The 20022-nt window shown below is 34.6% G+C and overlaps 1 protein-coding gene across 9 annotated transcripts in view; it reads left to right on the top strand.

The window, feature by feature from the left end:
* Positions 1–20022, top strand: part of LOC122224997 (PARP1 binding protein) — a 118834-nt gene that overhangs the window by 18697 nt on the left and 80115 nt on the right. For all 9 annotated transcript variants that reach the window (XM_042947534.1, XM_042947535.1, XM_042947537.1 and 6 more), the window contains exons 4-6: positions 1372–1479; positions 10637–10807; positions 11893–12047. In XM_042947534.1, the coding sequence (XP_042803468.1) occupies positions 1372–1479; positions 10637–10807; positions 11893–12047 (434 nt within the window). The remainder of the gene's footprint in view (positions 1–1371; positions 1480–10636; positions 10808–11892; positions 12048–20022) is intronic.

Raw genomic sequence — 20022 nt, forward strand, 5'->3', positions numbered from 1 at the left:
TACCTCTATTCAAGATTTTTTAAATAGTAAATTCTTTTTAAAAAGACAAACCAAGAAACAAACTTAACTGTGGGAGACAAACTGATGCTTACCAGAGGGGAGGTGGGTGGGAGATGGGTGAAATAAGTGATAGAGAATAAGGAGTGCAGGCGAGATGCACATCGGGTGATGAATGGAAGTGTTGAATCACTATATTGTACACCTGAAACTAATATAACACTGTATGTTAACCGTACTGGAATTACAATAAAAATGAAAAAAAAAAGTAATCGTCAAATTCTCCCAAAACAATTTTTCTGTTTAAAGACAATGAACCTGAATTATTTCATAAGATTAATTTTTTAAATATTGAAAAGTTGCACTGTATGTTGTCACTGGTCATTAAAAGTTTCTGGCTAGCTAATATTTAGAAAATGGGTATCCAGGGCTACCTGGGTGGCTCAGTCGGTTGAGTGTCCAACGTCAGCTCAGGTCATTTTCTCCCAGTCTGAGTTGGAGCCCCATGTTGGGCTCTGTGCTGATGGCTTGGAGCCTGTAGCCTGCTTCAGATTCTGTGTCTCCCTCTCTCTCTGCCACTCCCCAGCTGGTGTTCTGTCTCAAAAAAAAAAAAAAAAAAGAAAAGAAAAAGAAAGAAAATAGGTATCTAAGTTGCCCTTTGTAGCAAAGGAGTAAAAGTCAAAACTTAAAAAAAAAATAAATAAATAATTTTTTTTCTTTAGTGAGCTTGAATTTTGAAATTCAAGTTATGAACAACAAAATCCCACTTTGCCTTTTAAGAAGTATGTATTGGGGAGTTATTTTAGTTATAATTTTGCAATGGCTGAGAGGAAAGTGGTTTACAATCTCTTTAAGGCTTTGTTAATTCAGTTTATACCTTCCCTCCAAGTTTACTCATCAGGAATGAGGTGTGTGAATACCTACATAATCTTGGATCGCTTAGAACAAATAATAGGGAGATGTTGAGTACCATGGCACAGTGAAAGCAAATAACCATATTTTTTTTCATTGAAATTCTTACTTTGAAATATGCTGTTAGGACACTAGGTTTACTTTTGTATAATCCCAAAATGAAGCATTTATTGTGTGCCTTAGGTAAGCATTTTGTCTTTAATTTTCTTCTATAAAAATTAAAGGCTCAGATTAAATTTCCAAGGTTATCTTTTAACTCTAAACTTGTGAACTCTATGAGTACAGCCATTGGAAACAAGCATTGTGTTAGAGAGTTTAATTCCATGTATACTTACTGCCAACAAAGATCAGGTAATAATACTGTATGCTGGGATATTAGTGACACTATGTAGAGCTCAATGTGAAGTATTTTTTATAGTTGGAAAAGCAGTTTATTATTAGCAACCTCCTGTGTTTCTACAGAGTCAACTACGGGATTTTCTGCTTGGGAGACAGTATGCAGTAGCTGATGAAACTGATCTTTATGTACCGACATCACCAATGAGTAAACACAACCAGGATAATGAAAAGGTACTGATAAATTGTGAGTAAATTAAAAAGCAGGATATGATCCTCTTCAAATCACTATGAATGTGATTGTATGTTATTTTTTTAATCAAAAATGTTCTTTAATTTGCTTAAATAAAGCTGTATTTGCAAAGAGTAATACGTTAGAGACTGGCAAGAGCATAGCAGTCAGTTTCTTCCTGGTTTCCGGCCAGGATCACAGGCACTGTGCAAAAATAGGTTATCATTCTAAGTATCTGAAAAGTAGTTGGAAGATCTAGGTTGCCAGAGTTCTTTGAATCTTTGTATTTGGTAAATTTCACAATTATGGTTTTAAATGAGTGATTCTTGGGAGGATGTACAATGGAAAAATCTGTTCTGTCCCTTTTGCAGAATAACTGATGCATCACAAATCGTGATAATAGAGTTTGTTGTACAAACAAACCACAGTGAAGAAACCACATGTTTGGTCTAATATAATTTACCTTTAGCTAAATACTATGCTAGGTACCTAATTGAATATAGTATCCCCTTACTAACCATGGGAGTTATGTTTATGAAAGTACCTATGGTAAATAAAATCACCATTGACAAGGTAAAAATTTAGAAGTATTGGAAAAAGCAGTAAAATTACATTCAACATATCTAAATCCATCTTCTTCAAGTTAATATATTTGATGAATCACCTTCTCCGTTTTTTAGGAAACATTGCTAAAGCAGATTCTCCCATAAGTCCCATGTGATACAGATAGCCTTTAAGAAATATATTGACTGGGGCACCTGGGTGACTCAGTCAATTGAGTGTCCAACTTCGACTTAGGTCATGATCTTGTGGTAAGTTCAAGCCCTGCATCAGGCTCTCTGCTGTCAGTGCAGAGATTGCTTCAGATCCTCTGTCTCCCTCTCTCTCTGACCGCCCTGTCAAAAAAAATAAATAAATAAAACATTAAAAAAAAAAACTACGTTTATCACTGCCCTCAAGTAAATACCTGTATACCTACTTCCTAGATTTACTAAGGTTCTTTATATTTGCATTTAATATTTTTTCTGGCTTATTTGAAAGTTGTTTCTGGCATCATGACCCTTAATACCTAAAATTCTTTAGCATATTATTTCCTGAAAATAAAGGCATAACTATAATATCATTATCATCTGTAAGAAAACTTAAGTATTCCCTATTATCACTTACTGTCTTCCCAATTCCGATTTCTCCATTTGTCCCCCAAATGGTTTTATAGCTCTTTTAATCTAGAATTCCCCTCCGTTTTTATGTTTTGTTTTGTTTTTGTTTTTGTTTTTTTGTTTATCTGATAAATTTCTCCTGGTATTACTTATCTTGTTCTTCTATTGCCAGTAAACTGGAGGTTTCAGCTAAAAGCTTGCTTAGATTGAGGTTTAACATTTCATAGTACATGCTTCTTAACTGATGGTAAGTATCACATCAGGAGACACAGTTTCAAGTTGTCCCAAATTGCCAGATCTGTCTAGAAAAAAGATGTAGTTTTTCCTTTGCTATCAGCAGAGATCTATGGGGTAACACTATGTAAATAACCTGTTTCCCAACAATCTTTTGCACATGCATTGATGATCCTTGTCTGACTCTGTTATTTCTTTAGTGTTTGCAGAACGGCAAATCTCTAACCCTGTCATGTCTTTACATTGATTAGCTGCCATTTTTCAGTAAAGAAGAACTTATCTTATCAATTGAGATGAAGTATATAGTTCCCTAAAAAAGGCAGGGTCACTACTTAATTCTTTCTATTTCATTACCAGCTTAGGAGTTGGGATAATAGTTATTTAAGATGCAAATTTGATTTTTTCTATTTATCTTTCTCCTTTTTTATGTATTTATTACCTATGTACTCATGACTTTTTATTTATTCAGAGTTTTAAAATCAATTACAGTCATTAATCCTTGATTCTAAAATGGTAGATTCCCTTCATGCTGGCTTCTGTGTCTTTTTTTTTTGTTTACATGCCCTATTAGACTTCTGAGCACTTACTTTTTTTTTTCTGGTACAAGAAAATATTCCAAGCCCATCTTTGAATGTTTTCTTCCCAGACATGATTTTATTTAGTGATTCGTAACTATTTTCTCTTGCTTGAAATTAATTTTTCACTTACATTGTTTTTCCCTCCTGTCCCAAATATTGATAAAATGTTTACCAAATACCTGGTCTTTTCTCATTGGTTCTTAAAGAGTACATTCATATACATCAAGAGACTAGATCACTTACAGATCTCTTTAATTTATGTTACAGGCTCTACAGGGAAAAAACAGTAATTGTTATTGTGCCTTTTAATGAATAGAAATGAACTAGTTTGTGTAAAACACCTACGTGTTTATAATTTTGGCTTACATATATAAAATGTTATATCTTAAAGGGATATTCATGAAAAAAGATCATAGTATATAGAAACTGATGAGTCTTCACTGCAAGCATATAGTTTTCTCATTTAAAAATACCATGATAGTGGCGCCTGGGTGGCTCAGTCAGTTGAGCATCCGACTTCGGTTCATGTCATGATCTCGCAGTCCATGAGTTCAAGCCCTGCCTCAGGCTCTGTGCTGATAGCTCAGAGCCTGGAGCCTGCTTCGGATTCTGTGTCTCCCTCTCTCTCTGCCCCTTCCTTACTTGCACTCTGTCTCTCTCTCTCAAAAATAAATAAACATTAAAAAAAATTTAAAAATACAACGATTGTTTCATTGGGTTAATCCTCTACTTTTATCTTTTGCCTCCTTGGATTGTTTTCCGAGAGTATTCTATCTAGTAGTTAGCTGATAGATTAGATTTTATGAGGACTATTAAAGTCACAGCCATCCTCTTAGCCATTTTGCATTTTACTTGCAGACTTCTAATTTTTCTTTTTGCAAAGTATTTTTGGAAGGCAATATATTTCTATTAAAATTCTAATGTGACTTTTTTGGGCTGAAGTCTTGCAAAGATATATTTTGATCACAAAATGTACCTTAACTAATGCCACGCCAGAGTCATTAAGTAGATGAATGGCATGAATTTGAGAAAAAATATTTTTGTTTCCTTATTTTATTTTATTTCATTTTTCCTAAGGTACTAAACTGCACTAGAAATTCTGAAGCAAGGAAGGGAAAAATGGAATAAAGGCCCAAAAAGAAAACCCTCAGTTAAATAAAAAATTCTACCAGTATATTAGTTCTAGTTCAACTTTTTGTTGTTGTTGTTATATATAAGAATTTATGTATTGGCAAAGAAAGTAAAAAATACCTGTATAAATTGTTAATCTCAATCTAGCAAAAGTAACTTCCAAATTGAGGTTGAATATCTGCATTTCAGTAATAATTAAGGGATAGGAAAAGAAGCTTGGACTTGCCAGAAAGCTTAAGTAAGATTGTTCAACTTCTAAACAAACATTGCAAATACTTTGTGGTATGGATTGAATCGGTTTATTAAACAAATAAACAGAACATTATCTTTATTTTTGGTATCTTGGTAAAAGCTTCAATCTTGTGGATTTTTTCAATTTAGGCCCTTGCTTCTGGACATCATAACTGTATTTATGTGGAATGCTTTTCCAGAGAGCCTCTTTAAAACACACTTGCAAATACAAGAGCAGGGAAACCATAACTGCCATGTTATATGACCATAATGATAGGGATAGATTTCCAATTGTAGCCATGAGTTAAAAGAAACACTCTAACTGTGAGGACTCCAAAATGTTTTTCCCTGATGTTTGCCTAGCATCACAGATCAGCAGGGCAGAATTTGCTAGCCTTAAAGAGCAAGTTGTAGATGTGGTTTGTACCCAATAAGGATCAAATCTATACATATTGTTATATCCTCATTATTTTTGAACAGTAGAGGCACAGTGAGACAGGGATTGAATGAAATTAAATCTAGAAAGAGTAAAACAGTTTCTGATTACAGTGTGAATGTCACTTTTTCTCTGCTTTAATTTTTGACAAATGTGTTAGTCTTTTGAAATGTGAAGAGATAAGATAGAGGAGATTCATATGTTTTAGACAGACTATTCCACTGTGAAATTAAAATGGAAACTTTTGTATTATAGATTCACATGAAGTATTATGATTTACACTGAAAATAAAAATAAAAGGACACTTGAAATATAAGCAGAAAACCATGTTGTGCCTTATGTTATAAAATTTTAGGATGGATCTGAAAGATGATTTTATCTTAGAGTTGTACCTTAGAGTGATTTTCTTTTTAAGGCAATGTAATAAAAATACATGAGTGCTTATTCGATCTCAAGTAAGATTTTATCAGTAGTTTTCATTTTGTAATATCTAAAAGGGCCACATACATGTATTAAGTTTTTTTTTCCATTTATCATTGAACAAAAACTAATTGAGAACCTATTAATAAAATGGACTGATTACCTGCTATAATGCCAGTCATTCTTTAAGGCCCTAAGGATATATCATTTGCTGTCCTGGAACTCATGAAGTAGTAGAAAGATTAAGAAAACACACAATGTCAGAAAACGTTAAGGTCTATCAGGGAATTATAATTGGCTGATATGCAGAAATATTACAGGGTGGTAAGAAAGGGAGTACATGAATTGCTGTTTATATGGGAAATCAGGGAGCCTCTCTGCAAAGGTAACATTTGTCTAATATTTTTAATATTTAAGAAAAGAGTTTCATAGTGTTAATATTCAAACTTTATTTAAAAAATCAATTTTGCTTAAATTTTCAGTCCATATTTAAGGTAATTTTTTCCTGTCCAATAAAGTTTTTTTAAAGTATTTTTTAAAGTTTATTTATTTAATTTGAGAGAAAGAGTGAGCAGGGGAGGGGCAGAAAGAGAGGGAGAGAGAGAATCCCAAGCAGGCTCTGTGCTGACCCACTGTGAGATCATGACCTGAGCTGAAATGAAGAGTCAGTTGCTTAACTGACTGAACCAGTCAGGCACCCTCAATAAAGTTTTTTTAAATTGACCCTGACTGCCTACCATGTTTCAAAAATTGTTTTTAATATGATATTTAAATAATCCAAAAGCATGTTACCTTTAAAAGTGTTTTTAATATGTATATGAACTTGAGAGACTCTCTTAGTAATTGTCTATGACACTTCTTATTGATTTGTAATTTTTATTCGTACCTTTTAAAGCTTTCTTTTATGCTTCCTAATTTAAAATATGATTAAACAGAATATGGAGAAATTTTAATTTTAATTCAGAAAGTATTGGGGCATCTGGGTGGCTCAGTTAGTTAGGGATCCGACTTTGGCTCAGGTCATGATTTCATGGTTCGTGAGTTCAAGTCCCGTGTTGTGCTGTGTGCTGACAGCTCAGAGCCTGGAGCCTGCTTCGGATTCTTTGTCTCCCTCTCTCTCTGCCCCTCCCCCACTCATGCTGTCTGTGTGTGTGTGTGTCTGTCTGTCTCTCTCAAAAATAAACATTAAAAACAAAAAGATTTAATTCAGAAAGTATTTTCTTAGTTACAGATGATAAATTATGGGATCTTTAGCTATGTTGTCAGTCTCTGAAGGGTTTAATGAATTTCATGTTTTGAGAGGGAATTGAGTTTAGAATTCGTGGAGTCCATTTTTCTAAGGGTATAGGCAAGGAGAAGATTTCAGGTAAATAGTGTGGGAGCAACATTTAAGAATTAGTTACAAACAAGATTCCAGAGCAAGAAGATGGGGTGGAAGCAGTTGAGAGGGTGATAAGAATTCCATAAAACTAATTTAATTTTGATGAAATCCAATTTATCGGTTTTTTTCTATTATAGATTATGCTTTTGGTGTCATGTCTAATAACTGCCTAATCCAAGTTACAAAGATTTTCTTTTATGTTTTCTTCTAAAACTTTTACAGTTTTATATTGTACATTTATACCTGTGATCTGCTTTGAGTTAATTTTTACAAAAGGTGTGAGGTTTAGGTGGGGTTCATTTGTTTTGCATATGAATGATCAATTGCTTCTACACCAGTTATTGAAAAGGCTGTCCTTTCTCTATGATTTCTTTTGCACCTATGTCAAAAATCAAATGGCCATATGTATGTTAGGTCTATTTGTGGACGTGGTTCTGTTTCATTCATAAATACTATGTTATCTTATATTGTAATTGTATAGTAATATTTAAGATAATTTCTCAGCATATTTAATATGTTGTTCCAGTGTCTTTGGCTTATTTTTTGATGGTCTATTAATCTTGTCATCATTCCCTAGTACGTAATGTGTCATTTTGCCCTGGTTACTTTTGAGATTTTTTTCTCATCTTTGGCTGTCAAAGTTTGATTATAATATGGGAGTGATTTTTTGTTTTTCCTACTTGAGTAGCCACTTACATCTATAAATTAATGTTTTGTACCAAATTTGGCGTGCTTTTAGCCATAATTTCAAGTATTTTTTTTCCTGCTTCTTTCACTCTTCTGTAGGGATTCTAAGTATTTATATATTGATTTAATTAAATTATCCCACAGTGTTCGTTGGTTCTTTTTTCTTTTTTTTTCTTCCTTTGTTTTTCAGATTTGGTAATTTCTATTTATATTTGTAAGTTGACTGATACTTTCTTCCACTTTCTCCAAGTTGTTATTGAGCCCACTTGGCAAATTTTGTTTTTGTTATTGTACTTTTCATTTCTAGAATTTACTTTTTTTATAGTGTCCACTTTTCTGTTGTCATTTCCTCTGTTAATTCATTGATAACATTTTTTAAATTCATTGAACATATTTCATTTGAATTCTTTGAATGTATTTATAGTAAACACCTTGATGTTTTGTCTGCTAAATCTAACATCTAGGTCTACTTGGTGATAATTTCTATTGATTGCTTTTTATACTAAGAAGGGGTAACACTTTCTCTTTTTCTTTTTAAAATTTTTTAATTTAATTAATTAATTTTTTAAAATGTATTTATTTATTTTTGAGAGACAGAGAGAAACAGAGCACGAGCAGGGGAAGAGCAGAGAGAGAGGGAGACACAGAATTCGAAGTCAGGCTGCAGGCTCTAAGCTGTCACCACAGAGCCCAATGGGGCACTTGAACTCAAAAACCGTGAGATCATGATCTGAGCTGAAGTCGGATGCTTAACCAACTGAGCCACCCAGGCGCCCCCCCCCCCCCCTTTTTTTTTAAACTGTCTAGTAATTTGTGAATGAAAACTGGACATTACAGATAATATTCTATAGTGACGCTGGGTTATATCATGTTCTTCTGAGGACAGTTGAGTTTTTGTTCTAGTAGGCAATTTACTTGCCTGGATTTCAACTTCATATTTTGTTTCCTCAGTATGCACCTTTTTGGATATCTATTATTATGGCTTCCCTTTGCTGTTTTTTTGGGTTGGCTTTTGTAGATCTTTCTTCTGCCTGCCAAATTTGGCAGTCAGGCACAGTTTGGGGGAAGTATGGAGCTTATTCTCTCCATAGATTCCTTTTCCTAGGGTTTTTCCTGAATTTTCCAGTTCTGATAAGCTTTGGCTGTGTACATTTAACACTTCAAGCCTGTACACCTTCAGCTTTCTGCCACTTAAGCTATACACAGTTGAGGAATGCACTCAGTTTAGCAAACCTTCCAACGCATAGCTCTAGTTCCTCATAGCTCAGTCTTTCTTGAATATATTTTTTGAATATGTTTCTTTCTCATTTTGACTTGCATTTTTGATGGGCCTCCTGGAGTCTCCCCCATGCTTGTGTGGTTTCCCAGTCAGCTAGGGATTTTGACTCTTTATGCTCTCAATTTTTCCAAGATTTTCCCCTTTAAATTTCTAGCTGCTTTCCCAGCCCTGGATTCTAAGGACACCTTTATAGTCACTTCTACCTTCTGCAGCCACCATAGTCATGATTTTTGGGCCAGTAATCCACGAACTTAATTCATACCCTTCTTATTGCAGTTCCATTAAAATTAAATATTCTTCCAGCTTCTGTCTACCCTCTGGACACTTCTCAGTGTCTTTAAATAGTATTTAAAATTTCTTCCCATTTTATGTTTGTTATCTGTGAGGTTCACATGATCACTCACTTCAGTACTACAGGAAGTTGAGGGCCTTGAACAACCACAGGCTTGCTATTCTTACCCTTCTTGTTGCAGTTCTTTTAAAATCAAGTTCTCCTCCAGCTTGTGTCTGCTTTTTGGATCCTTTCTAGGGTCTTTTATTTATTTATTTTTATTAAAAAATTTTTTTTAATGTTTATTCTTGAGAGAGACAGAGCAAGAGCGAGGGAGGGCAGAGAGAGAGAGAGAGGGCAGAGAGAGAGAGGGGGGGGGGAGACAGAATCTGAAGCTGGCTGCAGGCTGTGAGCTGTCTGCACAGAGTCTGACGCAGGGCTTGAACTCACAAACCATGAGATCATGACCTGAGCCAAAGTTGGACACTTAACCGACTGAGCCACCCAGGCGTCCCTCCGGTGTCTTTATGTATTTATGTTTTTAAAAATTTACCTAGTAAGTTATACTTATTTGTGGGAGTTCACACTATCACTTCCCCCATACTAGATAGAAGTTGCAAGGCCTTAAATAGCTATAAATAGCTAATTTTAAGAATAAGATCATTGAATACCCTGGTTTGTTGTTTGACTATAAAAGACAAATACAGTATATATGAAAGAACCAATATCCATATGAAATTATAGCAGATATTATTTATCTTGTGCTTAAACAGTCATAGCTCTGTTTAGGCCAGTTAATGTCAACATCAACTACTTGTTATTTTTTTTACATTTGCTTCTATCTCTTCATTGTAATACTTACTTGGTTACTTGGTATTGTCAAAACCAATATCTAATAATTTCCTCCAAAATTTAACCTTTTAACTTCAGCCTATATCTAGTCCTGTATGGGTAAAGGACCAAATAGTGCCAGTTGGCTCATTCCCTAAGCTTCGGGGGGCATCATTACTCCTTGTTATTTAGTGACAAATGTGTGCAGGGGAAAGAGATCCAGCCTTATCAGAAATGCAGACTTCGGACTTTATCTTTTTATATCATTTTTTTAAGAGACATTTTCAACAATTATGATAGTTGTTATTTGCTCATAGATGCTCACTGGTGGCAAGTTGGTTTCACGATCAAGAATATGTTAATTGTCCAATTCAAACTTTTGTTTTATGGTAGTTCTCTTTTTTTCCCAAAGAGTTGAGTGAGATTGTTATTGAATGGTCATAAGTATTTTTACTGCATATAAGAAAAGATTATTGATTTAGAACAACCTCAATAAAGAAAATAATATTTTATTGTACAGGTGCAGTTACTAGCAAGGAAAGTTATCTACTCATATTTAAGCCTGCTAGTGAATTCAAAGAATGACCTGGCTCTGGCTCATATTCTTAATATTCCTGATAGAGGACTTGGACGAGAAGCCTTCACTGATTTGAAACATGCTGCTCAAGAGAAAAAGATGTCTATCTTTTTGGTATGGACATATTACATTTTCAAGATGTTTTAAAAGGCTGTTATGAACAGTGGATACCTGTACCGTAATATAGACTTCTTATGATAAAACAGGTTTTAAACTGTGAATATATGTTCTTCCTTGGTATTTGAAAATCTGTGGTATTATTACCATATTCTTCAAATTTGACAAGGGAGAATATCTCTAAAACAGTGTTTTCCTACGTGTGTTCTATAGAGTGGTAGCCCTGTTAAATTCTCCTTGAGTAAATACGTCCAAAGGAAGAAGTCCCTGTTAAATGCTCCTTGAATAAATGTGTCCAAGGGCAAAAAGTTTGGAAATAGTATATACCTTTATTGGATGTTTATATATCAAAAGCTCTGAGAGGTCCTACCATTAAGAAATATGCTTAAATTAACCATGTTATTTAATCTGTTGTTTTCTAAGTTATTTAACCTTGGAACTTTCTTCCAAATTACTGAAATTTCATAGAATTTGTCTTAGGATACACTTTGGAAAATACAGCTTTAGAACATTTCATCTTTGATGGAGATGCTCTTAAGTATAGCCATCATATACATAATTTTATCATTGTAGAGGTAAGGCCTCTTGAACTACACATGATGAAATAATCCTAAAATGTGAAAGCTAGATAGGACGTAGTGATTATTTAGTCTAAGTGTTTAAAGTAAGATAAGGCTTGGAAGAGTTGAATTAATTGCCCACCCTTGAATAAATCAACACAGTTGATACTTAAAAACCCTTTGATCCATGTAAAAACTCCAGTTTAATCTATACAAGAATATATTTCTACACTAATATTTTATAGTCAGTGATATTCTCTTATGAATATATTCTTACTCTCTTAGTTTTCTAACTTGGCTCCCCAGTCTCCACTTGCATTGCCATCACCCCTGCTGGCATGAATTTTGCATGGCATCTGTTTCTTTAATTATTTGCTTCTGAATCAAAGTGGCATGAATTGTAAAAAGTGCTTACTTTACCTCTATACCCAGAAATAATATAAATGCACCCAGCTTCATAAAGTTTTATTTTTAACTTACTAAATCATTAAACATAACTAAATCATTTGTTTTAATTCATAGGTGGCTACATCATTTATTAGGACACTAGAGCTTGGAGGGAAAGGATATGCACCATCACCATCTGATCCTTTAAGGGCACATGTAAAAGGATTGTCTAATTTTATTAACTTCATTGACAAATTAGATGAGATTCTTGGAGAAATACCAAATCCAAGGTAACGACTTTTCATAAATTACAAATGTTTTTTACTAATCTAGCTTTAAAACTTATAGAATCAGAGGTAGATTTGAATATAGGAGCTATTGAAATGACCAAAGATCAAACCAAACAGTAGGGAGAAGAAACAAAATATCTAGATGAATAAATTATAACCTCATGACCTATTCCTCTAGTTTCTGCCTATCTTTGATTCTAAAATTTTTGCCAAAGTCAAATGGCATGTTCAATTAAATTTGACTATAGGAGAGGGATTTCTGTTTGTCTTTTTCTGGAATAAATAGATTTTTGAGGACTGGACATGACTGAATAGATCATTTCTTTAAAGTTTTTATTTAGCAATAAAGGAAACTTATGCCCGGAATGAGTAAGGAAATTGATAGAGATATGATGAAATCTATATTCTACTTCCTGCTACTATTTTTTCCTTTTCTTGGGTGTAAATCTTTAGTTTATCTGGAATTTGTTTTTATATTATATTGGAAGTAAGATCTTCGTATCTGATAGACTCCTATTTATAATATATGCATCTCGGATGATAAGAATTTTGAGAGTAATTTGGTGGGGAACAGAAGTGCATTGTATATGTTAGCAATCATGGTAGATCATTGTCAATTTGGTTGGTATGCTTTAGCATTGTACTAATAAAAAGAGCTGGTATTTACTCAACACTTTTTATGTGTCAGGCATTATATTAAGCTCTTTGTGGGGGTTATCATTTGATCATTACAGCAGCCTTACATTATGGGTACTGTATACACACCCAGTTTAGAGAGGAAGAAACTGAAGCACTGGGACTAAGTAATTTAACTCAGTCACATTGTTATTTAAGTAGCAGAGCTGGGATCTGAACTCAGTTCTGAACCTGGAACCCATTCTTTTAATCACTATATCTTATTTCATGAAACTTCTTTTCATTGTAAGATTCCAAGGATTTTTTTCTTAGGATTTTATTTTGAATTATATCCTTCTGTCTTCTTTGTGGATATCCATTCCAAGGAAGTAAATTTGGAAGAGGTTTTTTGAATATGACTTATAGTCAATAATAGTGACATCTTCTGAACTTTCAAATATATTGGCTGGCTGTTTCTTCTGAGATCACAGATAATTTAAAAAAATATTTTATTTTTAGCAAAGCAAATACAGGTATATTTTGTTAAAGTCAAGTGGCATTATGGACCTACAGTAAAATAGTCCTCTACAGATGAATTGACTTTAAGTTTTTTTGTTTTTAGATTTACCTCATTTAAATGAAATTTTTATTCAGCTATTTGTTGATTTTTTTCAGTTTTAGACAATATTAACTTCCTATGCCAATGTCCCAGCTCCCCTTTTCTGTCTTCTCCCTCCTGTTAGGCACACAGATACACACAGACTTCGTTCATCCTTCATATCTAGTTATACTACAATTTCAGCTTAAGTTATGTTTTAGAATTTTTTTTATTATGACTCTGTAAATACTGCCTACACCTAAGCTATGTGATATGCTGTGATTATACTTCCTTTCTTGTATAGATTTTTTTTTTTTCTTTTTTTTTTTTTTTAACGTTTATTTATTTTTGAGACAGACAGAGCATGAACAGGGAAGGGTCAGAGAGAGAGAGGGAGACACAGAATCTGAAACAGGTTCCAGGCTCTGAGCTGTCAGCACAGAGCCCGACGCGGGGCTCGAACTCATGGACCGCGGGATCATGACCTGAGCCGAAGTTGGCCGCTCAACCGACTGAGCCACCCAGGCGCCCGTTTTTTTTTTTTCTACAGTTAATAATTATCTACTTTTTTCTTTTGCTTGACTTCCTATTTTATTATAGATTCTTTATCAAGCTTTCCAATAAAACTATACAATTTCTTCTTATTAGACCTAATAATAAGGTTATCTATAAGTTCTGGGTTTTGCCCTTGAAGACATTCCTTTTGGAAAATGCACTATCTTCTTCATTCAGTTTGTACTTTTGCTTGTTAGGCCTGTTTCACAGTGGGAACTGTGAAGTTTCATTACCTTATGAATTTTCTTTGCCTCTGCCTTGTTTTCTGAATCTCATGACTTTATTTATTTAAAAAAATTTTTTTTTACATTTATTTATTTTTGATAGAGACAGAGCACAAGTGGGGGAGGGGCAGAGAGAGAAGGAGACACAGAATCCGAAGTAGGCTTCAGGCTCCAAGCTGTCAGCGCAGAGCCCGACACGGGGCGAACTCACAAACCGTGAGATCACGACCTGAGACGAAGTCGTAAGCTCAACCAATTGAGCCACCCAGGCGCCCCATGACTTTATTTTTAATTGGTATACCCCTTATTGGTGTACATGGCTTTCTGAGAAAAACAGGAGACAAATATTTTTATTGTATTCTCTCATTTGATTGAATGTGATCTTATATCATGTTTTACTTATCTGAAAGTATTATATTTTTAAGATTATTTTTATCTGCTTCCTGGATTGTCTTTGTTGTTATCTAAGTTGAATGTTTTCTTTTTTGTTTGTTTTGCAATCTTTCATGTTAGAGGTATTCCTAAAATGTATGGTGATTCTGAACAGCCCTTCCATCATATTTCAGAATGAGACTCTGTAAAGCTGATTAGTAGTTCTGTACAGTGGATTTCATTATAGCCTGGCATCCAGTTAGTTCCTTTGTTGGGGATTCTCCCAATGTCGGTAACTATAGGTCTTTTATTTGGAACTTACCCCAGAATTTACACAGTGGCATCCTTTAGTCTCCTTCAGAAAGCTGTAAGTCTAGCTAGTCTAGTAATATTCTGGGATTTGAAGTCGCATAGGAGCTGATGCTCAGTCTCCCAGTTCAGTCTGTAGACTTTTACTCAGTCTCTCTGTTTTCAGTTCCCATTGCCTTGCGGTCTAGAGCTCATCTGGCTTACTTTCTTCAGAGTAATCTTGCTTTCCATGCTGAGGGGAGGGAAGTGCACTGGCCTGACTGCTCAGAATAGGAGAAGAGATTGAGGCGTCAAGTGTTCTGATGTAGACTGTCAACTAGTTCTTATTTGCAGCCCCTTTATCATAGCCTTCAGTATTGAATTCAATATCTGAGAATTTCTGGAGTTGCTTCTTATTGGAATCTCTTTTAGCAGTTACATATGTTTTAGCCTTCTTTGTTCTGAGTAGTCAGCTACCACATGTCCGTCTGCTTTTCATCTTTCCATCCTTTCATTGTATGTCTCTGCTGTCATCCGCTATTGTCTCCTCTTCCATTCTTTTTCTTCGTGGATTTAAAACACTTGCATTTCTGTCATTTCTCTGCAGCTTCAGGAGGGAGCAGATATAAATGTGTACATTCAGTCCACTGTAGTTTGTTATAATTGCATTCCCTTTGGAGGAATGTCTGGTTTGGATAAATTATCTACAGGATAGAAGTACATTTTAGAGGCATCTAGGATGAGGCATCTTAAATTCTTTAACTTATCAGTGAGTTATTGTGGATATCCTGTCTTGTCACAGTGAGTAATTCACTCTGTGTTCTTGTGAAGACACTGAAGAAGTAGGTGTCCAAGTAGTGGGTATATTCATGTGGGTGTCTAAATAGTGCCCTAAGCGATATTTATTTCTTCTTTATGGTGACATTTGTGTATACTAAGTATATATTCATTTCATAATTGTAAAGAATTATTAAAAGCTAAAACCATATATCCTATTTATGCAATAGGAGGATGTACAGAGGAAAAGACAATTGCCTTATTTGTGGGAGGCAGGGATAAAGGGTCAGGAATACTTACCTGGGTGGCTGTTATAGTTCAGCTTAATCTTAAAGTATGGACTTGAAGGAGTTAGACGGACATGGAGAATGGGTGTGATATGAAGCCCAGATGGGGAGAAGGGAGGATATTTTCTACAGTGGGGATAATATGACTAGCCTATTGGGACATTGTTTCATTGGTTATTCATTTTGTCTTATAATTTCAACTTCTACTAGTACTTTTGCCACAGTCCATAAAGATTATAAGAAAAAACAACAAACGATCTTCTCTGTTTTTGTCAATTCCTTCTCCTTCCTTTTATTTTCTTGTTTTTTTTTAAATCAATTTTTTCTAATGTTTATTTTTGAGACAGAGGGAGACAGAGCGCAAGTGGGGGAGGGGCAGAGAGAGAGAGGGAGAAACAGAATCTGAAACAGGCTCCAGGCTCCTAGCTATCACCACAGAGCCCGAAGCAGGGCTTGAACTCACAAACTGCAAGATCATGACCTGCACCGAAGTCGGATGCTTAACTGACTGAGCCACCCAGACGTCCCTCTCCTTCCTTTTATAACTGAGATTCTTGAAAAAAAAATGCTGTCCTTTATTCCATTTCCCAATTCTAATTATTTAATATGTATTTCTCACCAGACTGTAAACTCTGTGAGGGTTTTGTTGATTTTCTTCACTAATATCCCTTAGAGTTAACATGGTTTCTGACACAGAGTAGACACTCAATATCTATTTACTTGTCTGTAGTTAACTGACTCACAATCATTCACTGTTCCACTCTATTGAAGCTATTCTGCCAAAGGTCACTTGTGATCAGGTTGGTATGGTCTTTTTTGGACTCCAAACGTCCTTAAATTTGATCATTTTCTGAACCCTTTTCCCCATACTTCTGAGATTTCATTCTCTTATTTTCCATCTACTCCTATAAATTCTGTATCTATAAATTCTAAATCTATATTTCAGTGGGATCCAAACCTCTTTCCTGAGTTTCAAAAATACATCTTTGTCTATAGGTTGTGACCTCAAAGGCAACTAAAACTTAACATGTCCCAAACTAAGTCTTCATCTTTCCTGCAAACCTTTTTCTCTTTCTAAAGTGCCCCAGCTTTTTGAAGCCTCTCTTTCTCAAACTACCTAAGCAGAAATCTGGAACATATCTTAAACTCCTTTTTTCTCCTTTCTCTATCCCTTCTGCCACCAAGATCCATCAATTTTTCTTACTTAACATTTTTGATATTCTTTCTTCTCATCTCTATTCCTGTAGCTACTATCTTATATTTCCATTTTGTATGGAAAGTCTGTTTTCAGACTTTTATCCTTTCTTGCCTGAACTTCTTCACTTCTCTCTGAGTTGTTCTTTTTCCTCCAGTTTTGAGTTGCCCCATTCTGCTGCCCTCACTACTGCCAGTGGTCTTTCTGAAACAACGAATGTTACTCCCATGATTAAAATTCTTCAATGATTCATATTAAGTACAGGATAAGACTCCAGAAACCTCAGTATGATATACAAATTCTAAATGCTCTAACTCCTGCCTGCATCTTTCTCTAGCCTGTCTCTCAACCTTAAAACTTAGAGATAAAAATGTACTTAACTCTTGTAACTGAGTAGAATAGGGTGGAGGTAGTAGGGAAACACAGTAATCTTTGAATCAAAGGGAGGATGGCAAACAGACAGGGAAGAAATGAAAGAATCAATTCCTACCCTTCCCTCCCCATTGCCAACTTTTCATCAGGCCATCTTAGCTATAATTTGGTTGTATTTCTACATTTTGCCAGTAGGTGCCACCATAAAATGCATATACTTTCCTGAAAAATATCTTAAATTAGGGGTTTCAGGTTACATAAATTTGTTCTCTATTGTTCCAATATTTAATGGAAACAAATTCCAATTTGTTTAATGGAAGCAAATTCCAATATGTATTTCAAATTTATGACACAACTTTTAAATGTATACTTGAGTTATACTTATTGGACTAACTATTATTCATTTATAGAATGTTAAATCTAGTTGAAATTTTCTGGTCCAAAATTCTAATGTTACATTTTTTATCATTTAAAAATATTCTAGAAGCACTTTTGATATATCTTATGTAGCACTTTTAATCATATTTAAATTTTAAAAATGTGTTTTAGCAAATAGCTTTCTAGTTCTTGGAGATAGTAGAGGAAAGCCAATCCATACAGTAAAGTAAGAATATTCAATAAATACACTAAAGTATAACCATCCATTTGTGTTTTACTGCTTATTGTTCTCCTTCATTCACAATATTTTGTTACAAGCTTGCCGATTTAATTGTTTTCCCTCACTAGCTTTATTTTTCTCTTTCTGCCCCAGGGCTTTAATTTGATACATTTGGTAGTCAGTAGGTACAGTTTACCTCTTTTTCGCCTAAATTCTTCCTTTTTTTTTTTTTTTTTTTTTTAAGTTTATTTATCTTAGAGAGAGAGAGAGAGAGAGAGGGAGAGACAGAAAGTGTGAATGAGGTGGGACAAACAGGGAGAGAGAGAGAGAATCCCAAACAGGCTCCACATCATCAGTCCAGAGTCCAATGTGGGATTTGAACTCACGAACCATGAGATCATGATCTGGGCTGAAGTTGGATGCTTAACCAACCAAGCTACCCACGCACCCCTAAATTCTTCTATTGATGTTTTTCTAGAGTACTCATAATGTATCTTCTGGGATGTCTTCGTGAAATACTCTTTCTTCCCTTACCTCCCCACTTGAACTCCCTTTATACCTTTAGTATCTTACTTTCTCATGTGGTTAATTGTGACCTCTTAAAGAGAAATATTTTATTCATTGTATCCCCATTGCCTAGCACAAATATCCTGGTGTCATTTGAGTTAAAACTTCAGAGATTACAGGCTCTAGAAGCAAGAGTCTGGATTATACTACCATGTTGCTGAGCAGATTTTTGAAGAGCTAATATTGGGCTCTAATAGAGAATGTATAGCAAGCAATAGACTAGTCACAGCACTAGTGTTTGAGGTATTTTTTACCAAGGTCAAAATGTTGAACTTGGCAAGGATCTGAAACACAAATCTTACACACTTTTTCCTGATTTAATTCAGTCAGGGAATTATATCATCTTTAGAAGGAAGGAATTGAGAAAAGGAGGCAAAGGTGACTTTTACCTAATATCATTAAAAGCATTTTTTTGTTATTGTAGTTGACATTACAACACTCTTTCATGTTTTATTATCCTTTTGAATCTTACAAAACTCTTCCATTAGATTATTTGCCAGAAGAGGCACATAGTGTTGTGCTTTCATTTCGGCTTCATTTCATCCAATTACTTTCTGTGCTTTTGATTGAAAATCAAGGAAAAACCACTGAAAAAGATAGTGATTGTATATATAAAAGAATTCTTAGAGTTTACTCAGACTTCTGATGACAGGTATATGGCAGGTTAGGTCTGCTGATTGAACCTTCCCTTGAAAATAGTTAATAATGCTGGATACATATCTTTTAAATACTTTTTGAATGCGTTGATGAATAGGCATTTATAATGAAAATACTGGCCAAAAACTAGAGGAAGGAAGAAAGTCAAAGAGGGAAGTCAAGAAGGGAAGCCAGCTTTTATTTTGAGAGTATTTGGTGATTTGGAAAGTCTGTTCTTATGCTGGTAAACTCTGAGGGAGCAGGGACAAAGCCTAGGGACTGTCTAAGATGAGGAGTCTGTTGGGACATCCACACTCACAGGGCTACCCACTCTGTGTCAAATGAACTGAGAATAAAGGCTTTAACCTGATAAAGGGTTTCTATACAGACCTCCTTACTGGTAAAATGTTTTAGCATTCTATTTAAGGTTTAAGATAAAGTAAGAGTTCCTACTCTTATCATTTCTTTTTAGCACAATATTGTATGTTCAATTCAGTGTAGTAAGGCAAGATAAAGAAATAGATGTAACAATTGAAAAGGAAGAAATAAAATTCTGTTTGATGATAATATGATTGTATATGTAGAAAACTCCAGAAATCTAAAGGCAAATTATTCATATTAATAGTAGTGTTTAACAATGATGCTGGACACAAGGTCAGTAAACAATAAGCAATTGTTTTTCTATGTCATCACCAAATAGGAAAACAATTTTTAAAAAAGAGCTTCAAAAAGATAAAATACATAAAATAAATCTAATACAACCCTTACTAGTTCCTTCTCCCTCAGAAGGTTCAGACTCAATGTGAAATTCTCTGGTTGCCTTCTCCCACCCAGGGCTTTGTGTCCTGATCAAAGTACCGCTAGAGATTTTTGCCTTCAGGAAAACCCATT

Source organism: Panthera leo, chromosome B4 (assembly GCF_018350215.1).
Source record: "Panthera leo isolate Ple1 chromosome B4, P.leo_Ple1_pat1.1, whole genome shotgun sequence".
NCBI classification, from domain to species: Eukaryota; Metazoa; Chordata; class Mammalia; order Carnivora; family Felidae; genus Panthera; species Panthera leo.